Source organism: Theropithecus gelada, chromosome 3 (genome assembly GCF_003255815.1).
Source record: "Theropithecus gelada isolate Dixy chromosome 3, Tgel_1.0, whole genome shotgun sequence".
Classification (NCBI taxonomy): Eukaryota; Metazoa; Chordata; class Mammalia; order Primates; family Cercopithecidae; genus Theropithecus; species Theropithecus gelada.
In genome coordinates, this window is record NC_037670.1 from 83,756,319 (window position 1) to 83,774,651 (window position 18,333).

Genomic DNA, 18,333 nt, shown 5'->3' on the forward strand with positions numbered 1-18,333 from the left:
GCTCATCTTTTGCTAGACTGAGGTGTCCAACCTCATAGCATCATTGTTCTTTTTTTTTTCTTTTTTTCATTATAAAAGCATTCTAGGCTGGGTGCAGTGGCTTATGCCTGTAATCCCAGCACTTTAGGAGGCCGAGGGAGGTGGATCACTTGAGTCCAGAAGTTTGAGACCAGCCTTGTCAACATGGTGATACCCTGTCTCTACCAAAAATACTAAAAATAGCCAGTCTCATAATCTGGTCTCTAAATTAATTAATTAATTAATTTTTTAAGAATTATTTTATTATACTTTAAGTTCTAGGGTACATGTGCACAACGTGCAGGTTTGTTACATATGTATGCATGTGCTATGTTGGTGTGCATTAACTCATTATTTACATTAGCTATATCTCCTAATGCTATCCCAACCCCCTGCCCCCACTCCACGACAGGCCCTGGTGTGTGATGTTCCCCTTCTTGTGTCCAAGTGTTCTCATTGTTCAGTTCCCACCTATGACATGCGGTGTTTGGTTTTTTGTCCTTGCCATAGTTTGCTGCGAATGATGGTTTCCAGCTTCATCCATGTCCCTACAAAGGACATGAACTCATCCTTTTTTATGGCTGCATAGTGTTCCATGTGTATATGTGCCACATTTTCTTAATCCAGTCTATCATTGATGGATATTTGAGTTGGTTCAAAGTCTTTGCTATTGTGAATAGTGCCACAATAAACATATGTGTGCACTTGTCTTTATAGCAGCATGATTTATAATCCTTTGGGTATACACCCATTAATGGGATGGCTGGGTCAAATGGTATTTCTAGTTCAAGATCCTTGAGGAATCGCCAGACTGTCTTCCACAATGGTTGAACTATTTTACAGTCCCACCAACAGTGTAAAAGTGTTCCTGTTTCCCCACATCCTCTCTAGCACCTGTTGTTTCCTGACTTTTAATGATGGCCATTCTAACTGGTGTGAGATGGTATCTCATTGTGGTTTTGATTTGCATTTCTCTGATGGCCAGTGATGATGAGCATTTTTTCATGTGTCTGTTGGCTGCATAAATGTCTTCTTTTGAGAAGTGTCTTGTTCATATCCTTTGCCTACTTTTTGATGGGGTTCTTTGTTTTTGTTTTTGTTTTTTTCTTGTAAATTTGTTTGAGTTCTTTGTAGATTCTGGATATTAGCCCTTTGTCAGATGAGTAGATTGCAAAAATTTTCTCCCATTCTGTAGGTTGCCTGTTCACTCTGATGGTAGTTTCTTTTGCTGTGCAGAAGCTCTTCAGTTTAATTAGATCCCATTTGTCAATTTTGGCTTTTGTTGCCATTGCTTTTGGTGTTTTAGACATGAAGTCCTTGCCCATGCCTATGTCCTGAATGGTATTGCCTAGGTTTTCTTCTAGATTTTTTATGGTTTTAGGTCTAATATTTAAGTCTTTAATCCATCTTGAATTAATTTTTGTTTAAGGTGTAAGGAAGGGATCCAGTTTCAGCTTTCTACAGATGGCTAGCCAGTTTTCCCAGCACCATTTATTAAATAGGGAATCCTTTCCCCATTTCTTGTTTTTGTCAGGTTTGTCAGAGATCAGATGGTTGTAGATGTGTGGTATTATTTCTGAGGGCTCTGTTCTGTTCCACTGGTCTAGATCTCTGTTTTGGTACCAGTACCATGCTGTTTTGGTTACTGTAGCCTTGTAGTATACTTTGAAGTTAGGTAGCGTGATGCCTCCAGCATTGTTCTTTTGGCTTAGGATTGTCCTGGCAATGCAGGCTCTTTTTTGGTTCCATATGAACTTTAAAGTAGTTTTTTCCAGTTCTTTGAAAAAAAGTCATTGGTAGCTTGATGGGGATGGCATTGAATCTATAAATTACCTTGGGCAGTATGGCCATTTTCACGATATTGATTCTTCCTATCCATGAGCATGGAATGTTCTTCCATTTTTTTGTGTCCTCTTTTATTTTGTTGAGCAGTGGTTTGTAGTTCTCCTTGAAGAGGTCCTTCACATCCCTTGTAAGTTGGATTCCTAGGTATTTTATTCTTTTTGAAGCAATTGTGAATGGGAGTTCACTCATGATTTGACTCTCTGTTTGTCTGTTATTGGTGTATAAGAAAGCTTGTGATTTTTGCACATTAATTTTGTATCCTGAGACTTTGCTGAAGTTGGTTATCAGCTTAAGGAGATTTGGGGCTGAGATGATGGGGTTTTCTAAATATACAATCATGTCATCTGCAAACAGGGACAATTTGACTTCCTCATTTCCTTATTGAATACCCTTTATTTCTTTCTCTTGCCTCATTGCCCTGGCCAGAACTTCCAGCACTATGTTGAATAGGAGTGGTGAGAGAGGCAGCCCTGTCATGTGCCAGTTTTCAAAGGGAATGCTTCCAGTTTTTGCCCATTCAGTATGGGATCGGCTGTGGGTTTGTCATAAATAGCTCTTATTATTTTGAGATACAGCCCATCAATACCAAATTTATTGAGAGTTTTTAGCATAAAGGGCTGTTGAATTTTGTCAGAGGCCTTTTCTGCATCTATTGAGATAATCATGTGGTTTTTGTCTTTGGTTCTACTTATATGCTGGATTACATTTATTGATTTGCGTATGTTGAACCAGCCTTGCATCCCAGGGATGAAACCCACTTGATCATGGCGGATAAGCTTTTTGAGGTGCTGCTGGATTCGGTTTGCCAGTATTTTATTGAGGATTTTTGCATCGATGTTCATCAGGGATATTGGTCTAAAATTCTCTTTTTTTGTTCTGTCTCTGCCAGGCTTTGGTATCAGGATGATGCTGGCCTCTTCAAATGAGTTAGGGAGGATTCCCTCTTTTTCTACTGATTGGAATAGTTTCAGAAGAAATGGTACCAGCTCCTCCTTGTGCCTCTGGTAGAATTCGGCTATGAATCCGTCTGGTCCTAGACTTTTTTTGGTTGGTAGGCTCTTAATTATTGCCTCAACTTCAGAGCCTGTTATTGGTCTATTCAGGGATTCAGCTTATTCCTGGTTTAGTCTTGGAAGGGTGTATATGTCCAGGAATTTATCCATTTCTTCTAGATTTTCTAGTTTATTTGTGTGGAGATGTTTATAGTATTCTCTAATGGTAGTTTGTATTTCTGTGGGATCAGTGGTGATATCCCCTTTATCATTTTTTATTGCGTCTATTTGTGTTCTTCTCTCTTTTCTTCTTTATTAGTCTTGCTAGCAGTCTATCCACTTTGTTGATCTTTTCAGAAAACCAGCTCCTGGATTCATTGATTTTTTGAAGGGTTTTTTGTGTCTCTATTTCCTTCAGTTCTGCTCTGATCTTAGTTATTTCTTGCCTTCTGCTACCTTTTGAATGTGTTTGCTCTTGCTTCTCTAGTTCTTTTAATTGTGATGTTAGGGTGTCAATTTTAGATCTTTCCTGCTTTCTCTTGTGGGCATGTAGTGCTATGAATTTCCCTCTACACACTGCTTTAAATGTGTCCCAGAGATTCCGGTATGTTGTATCTTTGTTCTCATTGATTTCAAAGAACATCTTTATTTCTGCCTTTACTTCCTTATGTACGCAGTAGTCATTCAGGAGCAGGTTGTTCAGTTTCCATGTAGTTGAGCTGTTTTGAGTGAGTTTCTTAATCCTGAGTTCTAGTTTAATTGCACTGTGGTCTGAGAGACAGTTTGTTGTAATTTCTGTTCTTTTACATTTGCTGAGGAGTGCTTTTCTTCCAACTCTGTGGTCAGTTTGGGAATAAATGCAATGTGGTGCTGAGAAGAATGTATATTCTGTTGATTTGGGATGGAGAGTTCTGTAGATGTCTATTAGGTCTGCTTGGTGCAGAGTTGAGTTCAATTCCTGGATATCCTTGTTAACTTTCTGTCTCGTTGATTTGTCTAATGTTGACAGTGGGTTGTTAAAGTCTCCCATTATTATTGTATGGGAGTCTAAGTCTCTTTGTAAGTCTCTAAGGACTTGCTTTATGAATCTGGGTGCTCCTGTCTTGGGTGCCTACATATTTAGGATAGTTAGCTCTTCTTGTTGAATTGATACCTTTACCATTATGTAATGGCCTTTTTTGTCTCTTTTGATCTTTGTTGGTTTAAAGTCTGGTTTATCAGAGACTAGGATTGCAACCCCTGCCTTTTTTTTGTTTTCCATTTGCTTGGTAGATATTCCTCCATCCCTTTATTTTGAGCCTATATGTGTCTCTGCATGTGAGATTAGATGAATGGCTAACTAGAATAACCAGTGTAGAGAAGTCCTTGAATGACCTGATGGAGCTGAAAGCCATGGCACTCAAACTATGTGACGAATGCACAAGCTTCAGTAGCCGATTCGATCAACTGGAAGAAAGGGTATCAGTGATTGAAGATCAAATGAATGAAATGAAGTGAGAAGAGAAGTTTAGAGAAAAAAGACTAAAAAGAAACAAACAAAGCCTCCAAGAAATACGGGACTATGTGAAAAGACCAAATCTATGTCTGATTGATGTGCCTGAAAGTGACGGGGAGAATGGAACCAAGTTGGAAAACACTCTGCAGGATATTATCCAGGAGAACTTCCCCAACCTAGCAAGGCAGGCCAACATTCAACTTCAGGAAATACAGGGAACGGCACAAAGATAACTCCTCGAGAAGAGCAACTCCAAGACACATAATTGTCAGATTCACCAAAGTTTAAATGAAGGAAAAAATGTAAAGGGCAGCCAGAGAGAAAGGTCGGGTTACCCATAAAGGGAAGCCCATCAGACTAACAGCAGATCAGTCAGCAGAAACTCTACAAGCCAGAAGAGAGTGGGGGCCAGTATTCAACATTCTTAAAGAAATGAATTTTTAACCCAGAATTTCATATCCAGCCAAACTAAGCTTCGTAAGTGAAGGAGAAATAAAATCCTTTACAGACAAGCAAATGCGGAGAGATTTTGTCACCATCAGGCCTGCCCTACAAGAGCTCCTGAAGGAAGCAGTGAACATGGAAAGGAACAACCAGTACCAGCCACTGCAAAAACATGCCAAAATGTAAAGACCATCGATGCTAGGAAGAAACTGCATCAACTAATGAGCAAAATAACCAGCTAACATCATAATGACAGGATCAAATTCACACATAACAATATTAACCTTAAATGTAAATGGGCTAAATGCTCCAATTAAAAGACACAGACTGGCAAATTGGATGGAGTCAAGACCCATCAGTGTGCTATATTCAAGAATTATTTTTTTAAAAAACGATGAGAACACATGGGCATATGGGGGCAACAACACATACTGGGGCCTGTCAGGAGGGTGTTGGGGGAGGGAGAGCATCAGGAAGAATAGGTAGTGGTTGCTGGGCTTAATACCCAGGTGATGAGATGATCTGTGCAGCAAACCACCATGGCACACGTTCACCTGTGTAACAAACCTGCACATATACCCCTGAACTTAAAAGTTGAAGAAAAATAAATAAATCAATAAATAAAAAGCATTCTATGGCCAGGTTGCAGTGGCTCATGCCTGTAATCCCAGCACTTTGGGAAAGAAGCTGAGGTGGGTAAATTGCTTGAGCCGAGGAGTTCAAGACCAGCCTGGGCAACGTGGCGAAACCCCATCTCTACAAAATATACAAAAAAATTAGCTGGGTGTAGTGGCGTACACCTGTAGTCCCAATAGGAGGATGACTTGAGCCCAGGAGGTGGAGGTTGCAGTGAGCCAAGATTGTGCCATTGCACTCCAGCTTGGGGAACATAGTGAGACTCTGTCTCTTATAAATAAATAAATAAAAAGGGATTGTAACCACATTTGCCAAAAACAAAACAAAACAAAAACCTAGAAAATAGCCAATCTAAAACAATCAACCACAGTTCAAATAACTTAACTGTATTTTGATTTGTTCTTTCCCCAGGTTTGAAGCATTTTTAAATATGTGATAATTAGAGTACAAACAAGTGAAGTGTCAGTTTTTCATTGATTTTTTTCATAAGATAAACATTTTTCTGTGACATTGCATAACCGTCAGTTTCAATAAGCTAAGCAGCCAGCTCTCTAAGGAGTAAAAGAAGTCTCTAAAAGCAGTGGCTTTGCTCCCTTACCAGAGGCCTGCAGCTGACCAGAAAGGAAAGTGAGGACATGCGTGTTCAGGGCACTGCGTGGTACGTCGCTGGAAACCAACTCCAACCAGCTCTTTCCTTGTTCCTTGTTTTGTTCCAATCACTCTTGACAAGGGAAGTGTAGCTAAAAGCTGCATTCATCTCTGTCTCCTCCCTTCTGTCTTTAGACTTTGTTGCTTAAAATAACAGCAAGCCTCAGGGTAGGTTTGCTCCAGAGTGTCCCAGTTTTAGCACTGAATGTCTTGCTGGGCAACTCCTGTCCAGGGCAAACTGGGACAGTTGGTCAACCTACCAGGGGAGAAGTGAGATGAGTGTGCAGACATATTTGGCCAACCTGTCCTGTCAGAGCTAAGGTCCTGCCTGTAACTTTTCTGTCAGGATGTGGGTAGCCAGCGTGTGCCCTTGGGCTTCAGGACCACCTCTATGCCATGCCCACCTGCTTCTCATGCTCAGTCACTGGATTCTGGGCTATCTCATCCACTCATCCAGCCTAGAGGCACCTAACTGGGATATTCCTGTAGGGGCTTATGAGAATAAATGTGACATTTAGGTGAAAATAAGAGCTCTGGAATTCTTATGTTTAATGCTGGCCTGCCTTAAGCGTCAGCTTTGAAATCACTTCTCATGATCATTATTCTGGTTTATTTTTTGTTGCATTTGATTTATGTGCCCTTCAGAAATACAAAATGGTTTCCTTGCTTTGCAAAGGAAGGGTTTCCATTTGTACCCAAAAGTACACATCGCCTGTGTGAGATTGTGCAGTTCAGCTCTTCACTGTTTTTTGGTCCAGAGAGTTGGTGCTCTTGTTATGATAAGTCTTGACTAACAAGAGAAGCAACTCAGGGATGGTCCTCATTCCACGTCAGTTCAACATGTAATATAGTGCTGTACATATAAATTTGTTTTTGCTGTAACATGGGGACTTTGCTGTTGCCCCTTAAGGATGAAAAAACATCACATTGATTTCAAAATATAGTAATGATTGTCAGTAAAGAAAGCTGTGGGAGACACATGAGAGATGCAAGCTGCCTATAGTGGCCATGAAGAGTAAAACTAAATGGATGTGCTATGAATTTGCTGATTGATCAGCATCTTTTACACCGAATTCTAGAAGAAGAATCACTTTATGCATGATGATCTTTGCTAATCAGCTATAATCAGGTCTTCCTAGAATGGCGAAGTAATTAAACCTTGTTCACTGGTACTGATCATATGTAATTGTTTCCATACTGTTGGCCAAAACAACTATAGGAGGTTTTGCAGAGGCCATAAGTACTCAAGGTCTTTGAGGTAATTTCTCTGTATAAACAATGCAAATATTTTATGACTGGAGTTGAGTTGAATTTTTTTCACAGGCTTTAAATCTATCAGGATTTTCCTGTGGGTTTCTTCTTAGGGGAGTGGGGGTGGTGATGGTGACTGACTAACTTGAAAGGCCTCATGTTCCTGCAGTGGGGGCCCAGGGCTCTTTCATCTTAGTCTGACTGCTGTCCCACTGCTGCTTGAGGATTTGGAGTGTGTAAAAGTCCTGGACTTTTTAATTATGTTTGAGCCTTTTAAGAAGCCCGCACCATAAAGGGAAAGACAGAAACATATGCAGTGAAATATTTTATATCCAATTTGAGGATTCAACCAAAGGTCTCCACCCGGGCCAAATAGATCAGAGCCTTCAAATAGATCAAAGGTAGCATGGAGTTGAGGCTGACCTCTTTGTTGGAGATGGAGTGGCAATACTTTATGATAATATGTTAGTTGCATAGAAGTAGCATTAAAGTAGAAAAAAGGAGGGTATATTACTCAGATTTCCAACATCTAAATTAATTATTAACATTTTTCAAACTTTGTATTCCATATATGTGAATATGTACACTGATTTTTATAGTTATAATTGTGATATACATTATATTTGACTTTCTGCTTTCATATGTAACATTATGTGATAAGCGTTTCCCACATTGCATCATGGTTCAATGAAACATTTTTAAATGGTGTTATAATATCCTATAGAATTCCTGTACTGCTGTGCATTTACCTACTCAATTATAGGACTTCTGGATTGTGTTTGAGTTTTTCATTATAAGACTCAATGAATATATATAATTTTTAAAAAATTCTTTGGACCTGTTTTCCTAGAATATATTCTATAAGTTGAAATTACTGGGACAAGGAATTTCAACATTTTTAAGTTTGGGGGCAGAAAATTGGCTATTGCTTTTCTGAAAAGTAGAGCCATTTTATACTGTCCCCATTAGTTCTTCAACTTTATCAGAATTGGGAGTTATCTGAATTCTTTTTACAAGCAAATGGAAAATTGTTGTAGGATTAAAGAAAAGAATTACTTCAGTGTTGTTTTTCCTATGATAACCATCAGTTTGACACACACAAAAAAATTGTATTCTAGGAAGAAAAGAACATTCCTCACTGTTGACAAGCATCTGTCATATTTTTAAAAAGGAAGTTTTACAAGTGGCATGGCAGGCATAGTTGCTTCCAATAAGAAACAAATTTGAGGCACCTGAATCTCTGTCTGCTGCTGCAAAAAAATTATACTTGCCACTGAAATCAGTGTAGGAGAGGAGGACAATATGGATTAGCAATACCCAAGAGAATGCTCAGCTTGCCAGTGACTGCAGTGCCTGAAGTTGAAGTTAATGAAATGCAGGCTTCATGAAAATCCTAGGGGGTAGTATTCCTTAGTTCCACTAAAATGTAACCACAGTCCTCTGTCTTAACATAGCCATAAATCCAAGTAAAACCTGTATATATGTATCACTGGGTAATACAACACAAATGTTTTTGCAACCAAGAGAGGCCTTTATGCAGATTACTATGAAGAATGCAGTGGTAGAGACAAGGCTTGAGTTTATTTCAGATTGTTGTTTATGGCTAACTAGAAGAAAATCTCAGAGAGATTCTTGTCTCTTTTTCTCTCTCGCTGGCTCACTGTTTATACCTGGCTTGATTCATGAGCTTCACCTCCTGAATCTTGCATTTGCTGATGGCTTGATTTCATTTCAGGTTCTGATGTACAATGGCCAACTGGACATCATTGTGGCAGCTGCCCTGACAGAGCGCTCCTTGATGGGTATGGACTGGAAAGGATCCCAGGAATACAAGAAGGCAGAGAAAAAAGTTTGGAAGATCTTTAAATCTGACAATGAAGTGGCTGGTTACGTCCGGCAAGTGGGTGACTTCCATCAGGTAGGACGATGCTTGGGAGCAGGCAGGTTGTGGGAATGGGAGAATGGGATTGAAAAGAAAGCCTGAATACCAATGAGACATGGCCGACCTTAAGCAAAGCCATACAACAGCCAGTGTGTGTCTTCTGTGGCCCTGCTTTCCACAGAGAAGAGTGGTCTGAGTTCATACATACATAGGACTAAATATAAAACCAGACAAAAGTTTAGGCATTGTTCAAGAGGTGAGGAGACAATTCATTAAAAAGACAGTGCTCAGTCCAAAGAGGCAGATCATTAATGAGAGAATTGCATTGTATTTGGGGAGAGAGCTTGACAAATTGTAAGAGGAACTTTCACCACAATCTGTTCTGGCAAACGTGTGATCACATTTTTGTATTACATGTGGAGCCTCAGGACAAAATCTCTCTAGCTGATATCCTAGTGCAACCTCCACTTTGGGGTCAGATGTTACTCTCATCATCTTCCTTTCTTGTAATGTCCTCTTCAAGTTTTGGAATCATGGTTATATTGGCCTCATAAGTTGGGAAGTGTTTCCTCTTTCTGTTGTTGGAAACAGTATCTTTAAGTGTTAGGAGAATTCACTGGTGAAGCCATCTGGGCCTGGAGATTCTTTTGAAGGAAGGGTTTTGTTGTTGGTATATAATAAGTGTACATCTTTATAGAATACATGTAATATTTTGATACATGCATTTAATGTTAATGACCAAATCAGTGTATTTAGGCTATCCATCACTTCAAACATGTATCATTTCGTTATATTGGGAACATTTCAAATCTCTTCTAGCTATTTTGAAATATACAATATATCGTTCTTAACTATAGTCACCCTACTGTGCTATTGAACACTAGAATTTATTCCTTCTATCTAACTGTCTGCACCCATTAACCAATCTCTCTTCATCTTTCCACCCATCCCCACTTCCCAGCCTCTGGTAACTATCATTCTATTCTTTACCTCTGTGAAATTAACTTTTTACGCTCCCACATATGAGTCAGAACATACAATATTTGTCTTTCTGTGCCTGTCTTATTTCATTTAACATAATGACCTCCAGTTCCATCCATGTCACTGCAAGTGATAGGATTTCATTCTTTTTATGGCTTAGTAATATTCCATTGTGTAGATATGCCACATTTTTTAAATCCATTCATCTGTTTATGTACACTTAGGGTGATTCCATGTCATGGCTTTTGTGAATAGTACTATAATAAACATGGAGTGCAGTATTCCTTTGATATACTGATTTCTTTTCCTTTAGAAAAATACTGAGTAGTGGAATTACTGCAGCATATGGTAATTCTATTTGTAGTTTTTTTAGAAACCTCCATATTGTTTTCTATAATGGTTGTACTAATTTACATTCCTGCTAATAGTGTATGAGTTCATTTTCTCTGCATCCTCATCAGCATCTGTTATTTTTTGTCTTTTTGGTAATAACCATTCTAACTCCAATGAGATGATACCTCATTGTGGTTTTAATTTGCATTTCCCTGATGATTAGTGATGTTGAGCATTTGTCCATATACCTGTTGGGCACCTGTATGTCTTCTTTTGAGAAATATCTATTAAGATCCTTTCCTCATTTTTTAATGGTATTATTTGTGTTTTGTGCTCCTCAGTTGCTTGAGTTCCTTGTATATTCTGGATATTAGTCTTCGGTCAGATGGATAGTTGGCAGATATTTTCTCCCATTCTACAGGTTGTCTCTTCACTGTATTGATTGTTCCCTTTGCTGTGAAGAAACTTTTTAGTTTTTGTCTATTTGTCCATTTGTGGTTTTGTTGCCTATGCTTTTTGGGTCTTAGCCATAAAAGCTTTACATACATGAGTGTCCTGAAGTGTTTGCCCTGTTTTCTTTTAGTGGTTTTACCATTTTGAGTCTTATGTTTAAATATTTAATCCATTTGAGCTTATTTTACATGTATATGGTGAGAGATAGGGGTTTAGTTTTTGAGCTTATTCTACGTGTATATGGTGAGAGACGGGGGTTTAGTTTCATTCTTCTGCATATGGATCCCAGTTTACCCAGCACCATTCATTGAAGAGGGTGTCCTTTCCCCAGTGTATGTTCTTGTCAGCTTTGTCAAAGATTATTTGGCTATAAATACATGGATTTATTTCTGGGTTTCCTATTCTGTGCCATTAGTCTATGTGCCTGTTTTTATACTAATACCTTGCCATTTTGGTTATTATTGCTTTGTAGTATATTTTGAAATCAGGTAGTGTGATGCCTCCAACTTTGTTCTTTTTGCTCAGTATTGCTATGACTATTTGGGGTCTTTTGTGGTCCATGTGAACTTTAGAACTTTTTTTTCTGTTTCTGTGACAAATGCCATTGGTATTTTAATAATTATGCATTGAACCTGTAGATTGCTTTAGAGTCAGTATGATCATTTTAACGATGTTAATTTTTCCAACCATGAGCATGAAATGTCTTCCATTTGTTTGTGTCCTCTTCAACTTCTTACATCAGCATTTTATAGTTTTCCTTATACAGACCTTTCACCTCCTTGATTCAATCTATTTTAAGGTTATTTATTTATTTTGTAGCTATTGTAAATGGGATTGCTTTCTTGATTTCGTTTTAGCTAGTTCATTATTAGTGTATAGAAATGCTAGTGAGTTTTGTATGTTGATTTTGTATCCTGCAACTTTACTGAATTCATTTATCAGTTCTAAAAGTTTTTTGGTGGAGTATTTAGTTTTTTCTGTATAAAAGATTGTGTCATTTGCAAAGAAAAACAGTTTGACTTGCTCTCTTTCAGTATGAATGCCTTTTGTTTCTTTTTCTTACCCAATTGCTCTGGCTAGGACTTCTGGTACTATGTTGAATAGAAGTGGTGAAAGGGGACATTCTTGTCTTGTTCCAATTCTTAGAGGAAATGCTTTCAGCTTTTCCCTATTCAGTATGATGATGGTTGTTGTATATGGCCTGTATTATGTTGTGGTATGTTCCTTCTATGCCTGATTTGTTGACAGTTTTTATCATGAAGAAGGTATGTTGGATTTTATCAAATCTTTTTCTTAATCTATTGAGATGAACTTACGGTTTTTGTCTTTCATTCTGTTGATGTGATGTATCATGTTTATTGATTTGCATATGTTGAACCATTCTTGCATTTCTGGGATAAATTCCACTTGATTATGGTATATTATCTTTTTGATGTGTTGTTGGATTCTGTTTGCTAGTATTTTGTTGAGGATTTTTACATCTATGTTCATTAGGGAGATTGTAGTTTTCTTTTTGTGTGTATCCTTGTCTGGTTTTGGTATCAGGATGATAGCCTTGTAGAATTAATTAGAAAGAATTCCCTCCTCTTTAATTTTAAAGAATTAGTTTGAGAAGAATTTGCGTTAGCTCTTTCCTGAGTTTGGCAGAATTTGGCAGAAAAGCCATCCAGTCCTAGACTTTTCTTTGTTGGGATAATTTTTATTACTGATTCAATCTCATTATTCTTTATTGGTCTGTTCAAGTTTTCTATATCTTCCTGGTTCAATCTTGTTAGGCTGTATGTGTCCGGGAATTTATCCATTCCCCTAGGTTTTCCAGTTTGTTAGGCTAAAGTTGTCCATAATAGTCTCTGATGATGCTTTGTATTTCTGTGATATCGGTTGTAATGTCTCCTTTTTCATTTCCAATTTTATTTATTTGAGTTTTCTCTCTTTTTTTCTTGATCAGTATAGCCTAGTCTAGTTTATTGATTTTATTTATCTTTTTTAAAAACAGGCTTCTTTGTTTCATTGATCCTTTGTATTTCTTTTTAGTTTCTATTCCATTTAGTTCTGCTCTGATTTTTATTATTTCTTTTGTTCTAATTTTGGGTTTAGAACAAAAGATACTGGGTTTGGTTTGTTCTTGATTTTCCAGTTTTTTAAAGATGCATCTTTAGGTTGTATATTTAAACTCTCTACTTTTATTTATTTATTTATCTATTACTATAAACTTCCATCTTAGCACTACTTTTGCTATATCCTATAGGTTTTGGTATTTTGTGTTTCCATTTTCATTTGTTTCAAGAAATTTTTAAATTTTCTTCTTGATTTATTAATTGATTCAGTGGTCATTCAGGAGCATGTTTTAAATTTTCATGTATTTGTACAGTTTCCAAAGTTTTCCTTGGTACCGATTTCTAGTTTAATTCCATTGTAGTCTTAGAAGATAGTTGATATGATTCTGATTATTTTACATTTGTTGAGGCTTGTTTAATGGCATAACAAATGATCTGTCCTGGAGAATGTTTCCTGTGCTGATGAGAAAAAAATGCATTATGTAGCAGCTGGATAACATGTTCTATAAATATCTGTTAGTTCTATTTTGTCTAAAGTGCAGTTTAAATCTGATGTTTCTTTCTTATTTTTCTGTCTAAATGATGGCCAATTCTGAGACTGTTTGTTGAAGTCCTCAACTATTATTGTATTGGAGCCTATCTCTCCCTTTAGATTTAATACTATTTGCTTTATATATTTGGGTGCTCCTGTGTTGACTGCGTATATTTAATATGATTGGGATGGTTATATCCTCTTGCTAAATTGAAAACTTTTTCTTTTCTTACAATTTTTATCTTGAAATCTATTTTATCTAATATAAGTACAGCTACTCCTTCTCACTTTTGGTTTCTGTTTACATGGAATATAATTTTTTATTCCTTTACTTTCAGTCTGTGTATGTCTTTGCAGCTGATGTGAGTTTCTTGTAGGTAGCTGATAGCTGATATGGATTGCATGTTTGTCCCCTCCAAGTCTCATGTTGAAGTGTGATTCCCAATATTGGAAATGGGGCCTGATGGAAGGTGATTGGATGATGGGGGAGATTCCTCATGAATGCCTATGCACCAACCCCTTGGTGATAAGTGAGTTTTCACTCAGTTCATGTGAAACCTGGTTATTTAACAGAGTCTGGGACCTCCTCCTTCTGTCTCTCTTGTTCCTGTTCTTGTCATGTGAAACACATGTACCCACTTTGCCTTCTGCCATAATTGTAAGCTTCCTGAAGCCCTCATCAGAAGCTGAGCAAATGTTGGTGCCATGCTTGTATAGCCTACAGAATTGTGAGCCAATTAAACCTCTTTTCTTTATAAATTACCCAGCCTCAGGTATGTTTTTATTGTGATGCAGAATGGCCTAACGTAGTAGCATATAGTTAGATCATGTTTTATTTTTATCCATTCAGCCAGTTTATGTCTTTTAAGTGGGGGATTTAATCCATTTACATTCAAAGTTATTATTGATAGGTGAGAACTTATTTCTGCCATTTTGTTAATTGTTTTCTAGTTGTTTTGTATATCCTTTGTTCCTTTCTTCCTCTCTTATTGCTTATCATTGTGGTTTGATGGTTTTTTGTAGTGGTAACATTTGAATCTTTTATCTTTCTCATTTGTGAGAAGCCAGTGAGTTTATACTTTCATGTTTTCTTGATGGTAGGTATCGTCCTTTCACTTCCAGATATAGGAGTCCCCTAAGTATTTCTTGTAGGGCCAGTCCCATGGTAATGCATTTCCTCAGTTTCTGCTTGTCTGGGAAAGACTTTCTTTCTCTTTCTTTTTTGAAGGATGGCTTTGTGGGTATAGTAATCTTGGTTGTCAGTTTTGTTCTTTCAGCACTTTGAATATATCTTCTCATTTTCTCTTGGCCTATAAGTTGCTGCTGAGAAAACTTAGTCTGATGGGGATTCCCTTATATGTGCCTTGACAATTTTCTCTTGCTAATTTTAGAATTCTTTCTTTGTTTTTGACTTTTGACAGTCTTAACTGTAATATGCCCTGGAGAAAACATTTTTGGATTGAGTCCATTTGGAGATGTTTGAGCTTTTGTTCTGGATGCCTATATCTCTTGCAAGACTTGGGAAGTTTTGGGCTGTAATGTCATTAAGTAAGCTTTCTATGCCTTTGCTTATCTCTTCTTCTTTTGGAACACCCAAAATGTGAATATTTGATTGCCTGCTTTGTGGTGTTCCATATGTCATGTAGGCTTTCTTCGTTCTTTATTAAACTTTATATATATGTACTGTTTTGTCTGAGTTATTTCAAAAGACATTTCTTCTAGTTCAAAAAGTATTCTGTTTGATCTCTATTATTGAAGCTCCTGATTATATTTTTTTGTTTCATTCATTGAATTCTTCAGTTACAGAATTTCTGATTGGTTCTTTTTTATGTATCAGTCTCTTTGATGAATTTCTCATTCTGACTGTGAACTGTTTTTCTGATTTCCTTGTATTATTTATCTGTATTATCTTGTATCTCGCTAAACTTCTTTAATAACAGTGTTACGAAATCTTTCCCAGACATTTCATAGATTTATTTTTCATTGAAATCTGTCGCTAGAGAATTATTGTTTCTTTACACATGTCACATTTCCTTGCTTTTTCGTCTTTGTTTGTTTTTACATTGATATCTGTGAATCTGGTGTAACAGTCCCTTATTCTGATTTTTTGAATTGACTTTTATAGGAAAGATGTTTTCCAGTAGATGTATCTATAGGGTTGGTTGTGTAGGGCACTTTGGTTTTGATTTTGGGTGGACACAGTAATGTAGTCTTCAGATGACTTCTTCAGCTATAATCAGTGTCAGTGATATCTTTGAGTTCCTCAGTGGGTTAGGCTGTGATTGTTAGTAGACGCTGTAGTGAGGTTTTGCTATGGATTGGGGCACCAGGTGGGCCAGTTCTTTGGCACCAGTATGCTGTTTCTTGGGTTCCCAGGTGGCATACATGGAAACTGGTAGAAGCAGGTCTGAATGGGCTGATCCATGGGCCTTCATATTATTTGGCTGAGTCCCCACCCCAATCTCATCCTGAATTGTGGCTCCCATAATCCCCACATGTCATGGGAGGGACCCGGTGGGAGCTAATTGAATCATGGGAGCAGGTCTTTCCTGTGCTGTTCTCGTGACAGTGAATAAGTCTCATGAGATCTGATGGTTTTATAAAAGGGAGTTGCTCTACACAAGCTCTCTTGCCTGCTGCCATGTAAGATGGGCCTTTGCTTCTCCTTTGCCTTCCATCATGATTGTGAGGGCCCCAAGCCATGTGGAACTGTAAGTCCATTAAACCTCTTTCCTTTATAAATTACCCAGTCTCAGGTATGTCTTTATTAGCAGCATGAGAACCGACTAATACAGGCTTCCAGGTGGCTTGCTGAAGTGCTGGCAGTGGCAGCAGTGGGCTAGGCTTGCAAGTGGATCACTGAACTCCTGGGCAGTGTGCATGGCATCAGCAATGGCGATAGCAGCAGTGGGCACTAGCACTGATGGCAGCAAACTTGGTGGGCCAGTCCGCCAGCCCCAAGGTGGTACATATGCAGGTGAGTGCTGGTGGAGGTAGTGGCAGCAGGCTGGGAGTGGACATCCTCGGGTCCCTGGAAGGAATGCATGGGCTCCAGCATTGGCAGGAAAGGTGTATTGATCCCTGGGCCTCTGGATAATGCACATATGCACTGGCAGGCTGGGGAGGCCTGTCCTTAGCACCCCCAGGTGTGGATGGGCAGGGAAGGCCTATTCCCAGGCCTCAGGACAATGCCCACAGGCACTGGTGAGGGTGGGACCAGGTGAGCTGGAGCTGTCCTCAGGCCCCTCAATGGTGTGTGCATACAAAGGCTGTGGCAGGCAGGACTGATCAATTCCCAGGCCCCCAGACAACATGCATAGGCACTGGCAACCTGTGTGGGCCCATCTTCAGCTCCATGGAAGGCATGTATGCATGCCAGTAGCAGTGGGTGGTGTAGGTCAATCCCCAGACTCCTGGACAATGTGCATGGGCACAGGTGAAGGCAGTACGGAGGCAGGCCTATGCTTAGGCCCCAGATGGCATATGTGGGTGATGCCTGTGGCAGTGTGTGGGGTGGATCAATCCCCAGGCCCTCGAATGTCACACTAGGATGCCAGTAGTAGTAGCAATGGGTGTCTTTAGGCACTCTGATGGTGTTTGTGGGCACCAGTGGCAGTGGGGGGTGGTAGGTTGATCTCCTGGTTCCCAGATGACATGTATGGGCACTGGTGGTGGTGGCAGACAAGCAGACCTGTTTTTACGTCTCCTGGTGGCAAGCAGACCAGGTTGACCTCCAGGACCCTGGATGGTGCCCTTGGGCCAAGAGGCAGGCTAGATGGGCCTGTCCTCAGGTCCTGGGACAGTACCTGGGTGAGCCAGTTCCCAGGCCCCTTAAGATATGTGTAGGTGTGCAGCAGCCGTGCTGTTGAGGGGTAAGGATTTGCTTTCAGTGGCAACACCCCCAGGCAGGCAGCTCTCAGGCTCTGGAGAGTGCATGCCCTGGCTCCCTTTGTCCCTAGGGCAGCCTCCCCAATGTGTTTCACTACCCATTCCTTGGGGTGTAAGACATTGCATGAGCTAAAGTTTTGGGGATGCATCTGCACTGCTGGCTCCAGCCAGTATCGTGATGCTGTAAACCTTTGGGGAGATGTAGCGGGGTGTCTACAGGGGTTCAGGGATGTAGATATGTAGGGGATATTGGGCCCCAAGGTGTGATGTAGTCTGGTGGGGGCCAGGCTCTCAAAATGGCACCATGCTGTAGCTGCTTGAATCTCAGGGGATGTGTGGGACCCAGTGTGAACATCTTCTGTAGAACAATGTCATTACATGGACTCCAGGCATCTCTTTATACTAGTCTCAGGGCTCGTGAGGGCTGAGGGGCTCTCCTGTGGCTAAAATTGTAGGAGTCTGTGGTGGGAATATGGACTGCCAACTGCTGGAGCTCTCTTACTTACCTTTTCCCCACAGTGGGAGTTTCCCCTGATTCTGAGTTAATCTTGGCTGGGCCAGCTGCTTCACTTCCCTTTCCTTCTATGCCTCAGAAGTTCCCAGTCACTTTCCTGCTGAATTCCATTGTTTTCTTTAGATGTTCTATTTGACATCTAATTATCTATTTGCCATTCTGGTCCTTCTTTGTGGAGGAGGTGACAGCCGGGTGCCTCAGGCAGCCATCTTGAAGCCCCTCCAATGGAAGGTTTTCAATTGCAGATTCAATTTCCAAAGTAGATATGAGATTGATTACCTTTTCTGTTTCTTCATGTGTCAGTTTACATAGGCTGTTATTTTTTTTCAAGAATTTGTCTATTTCATCCAAAATTTCAGATTCA

General features: G+C 39.3%; 1 protein-coding gene across 5 annotated transcripts in view; it reads left to right on the forward strand.

Annotated features, from left to right (window-relative positions):
* Nucleotides 1–18,333, forward strand: part of CPVL (carboxypeptidase, vitellogenic like) — a 204,851-nt gene that overhangs the window by 161,114 nt on the left and 25,404 nt on the right. For all 5 annotated transcript variants that reach the window (XM_025378603.1, XM_025378602.1, XM_025378601.1 and 2 more), the window contains one exon: nucleotides 9,065–9,247. In XM_025378603.1, the coding sequence (XP_025234388.1) occupies nucleotides 9,065–9,247 (183 nt within the window). The remainder of the gene's footprint in view (nucleotides 1–9,064; nucleotides 9,248–18,333) is intronic.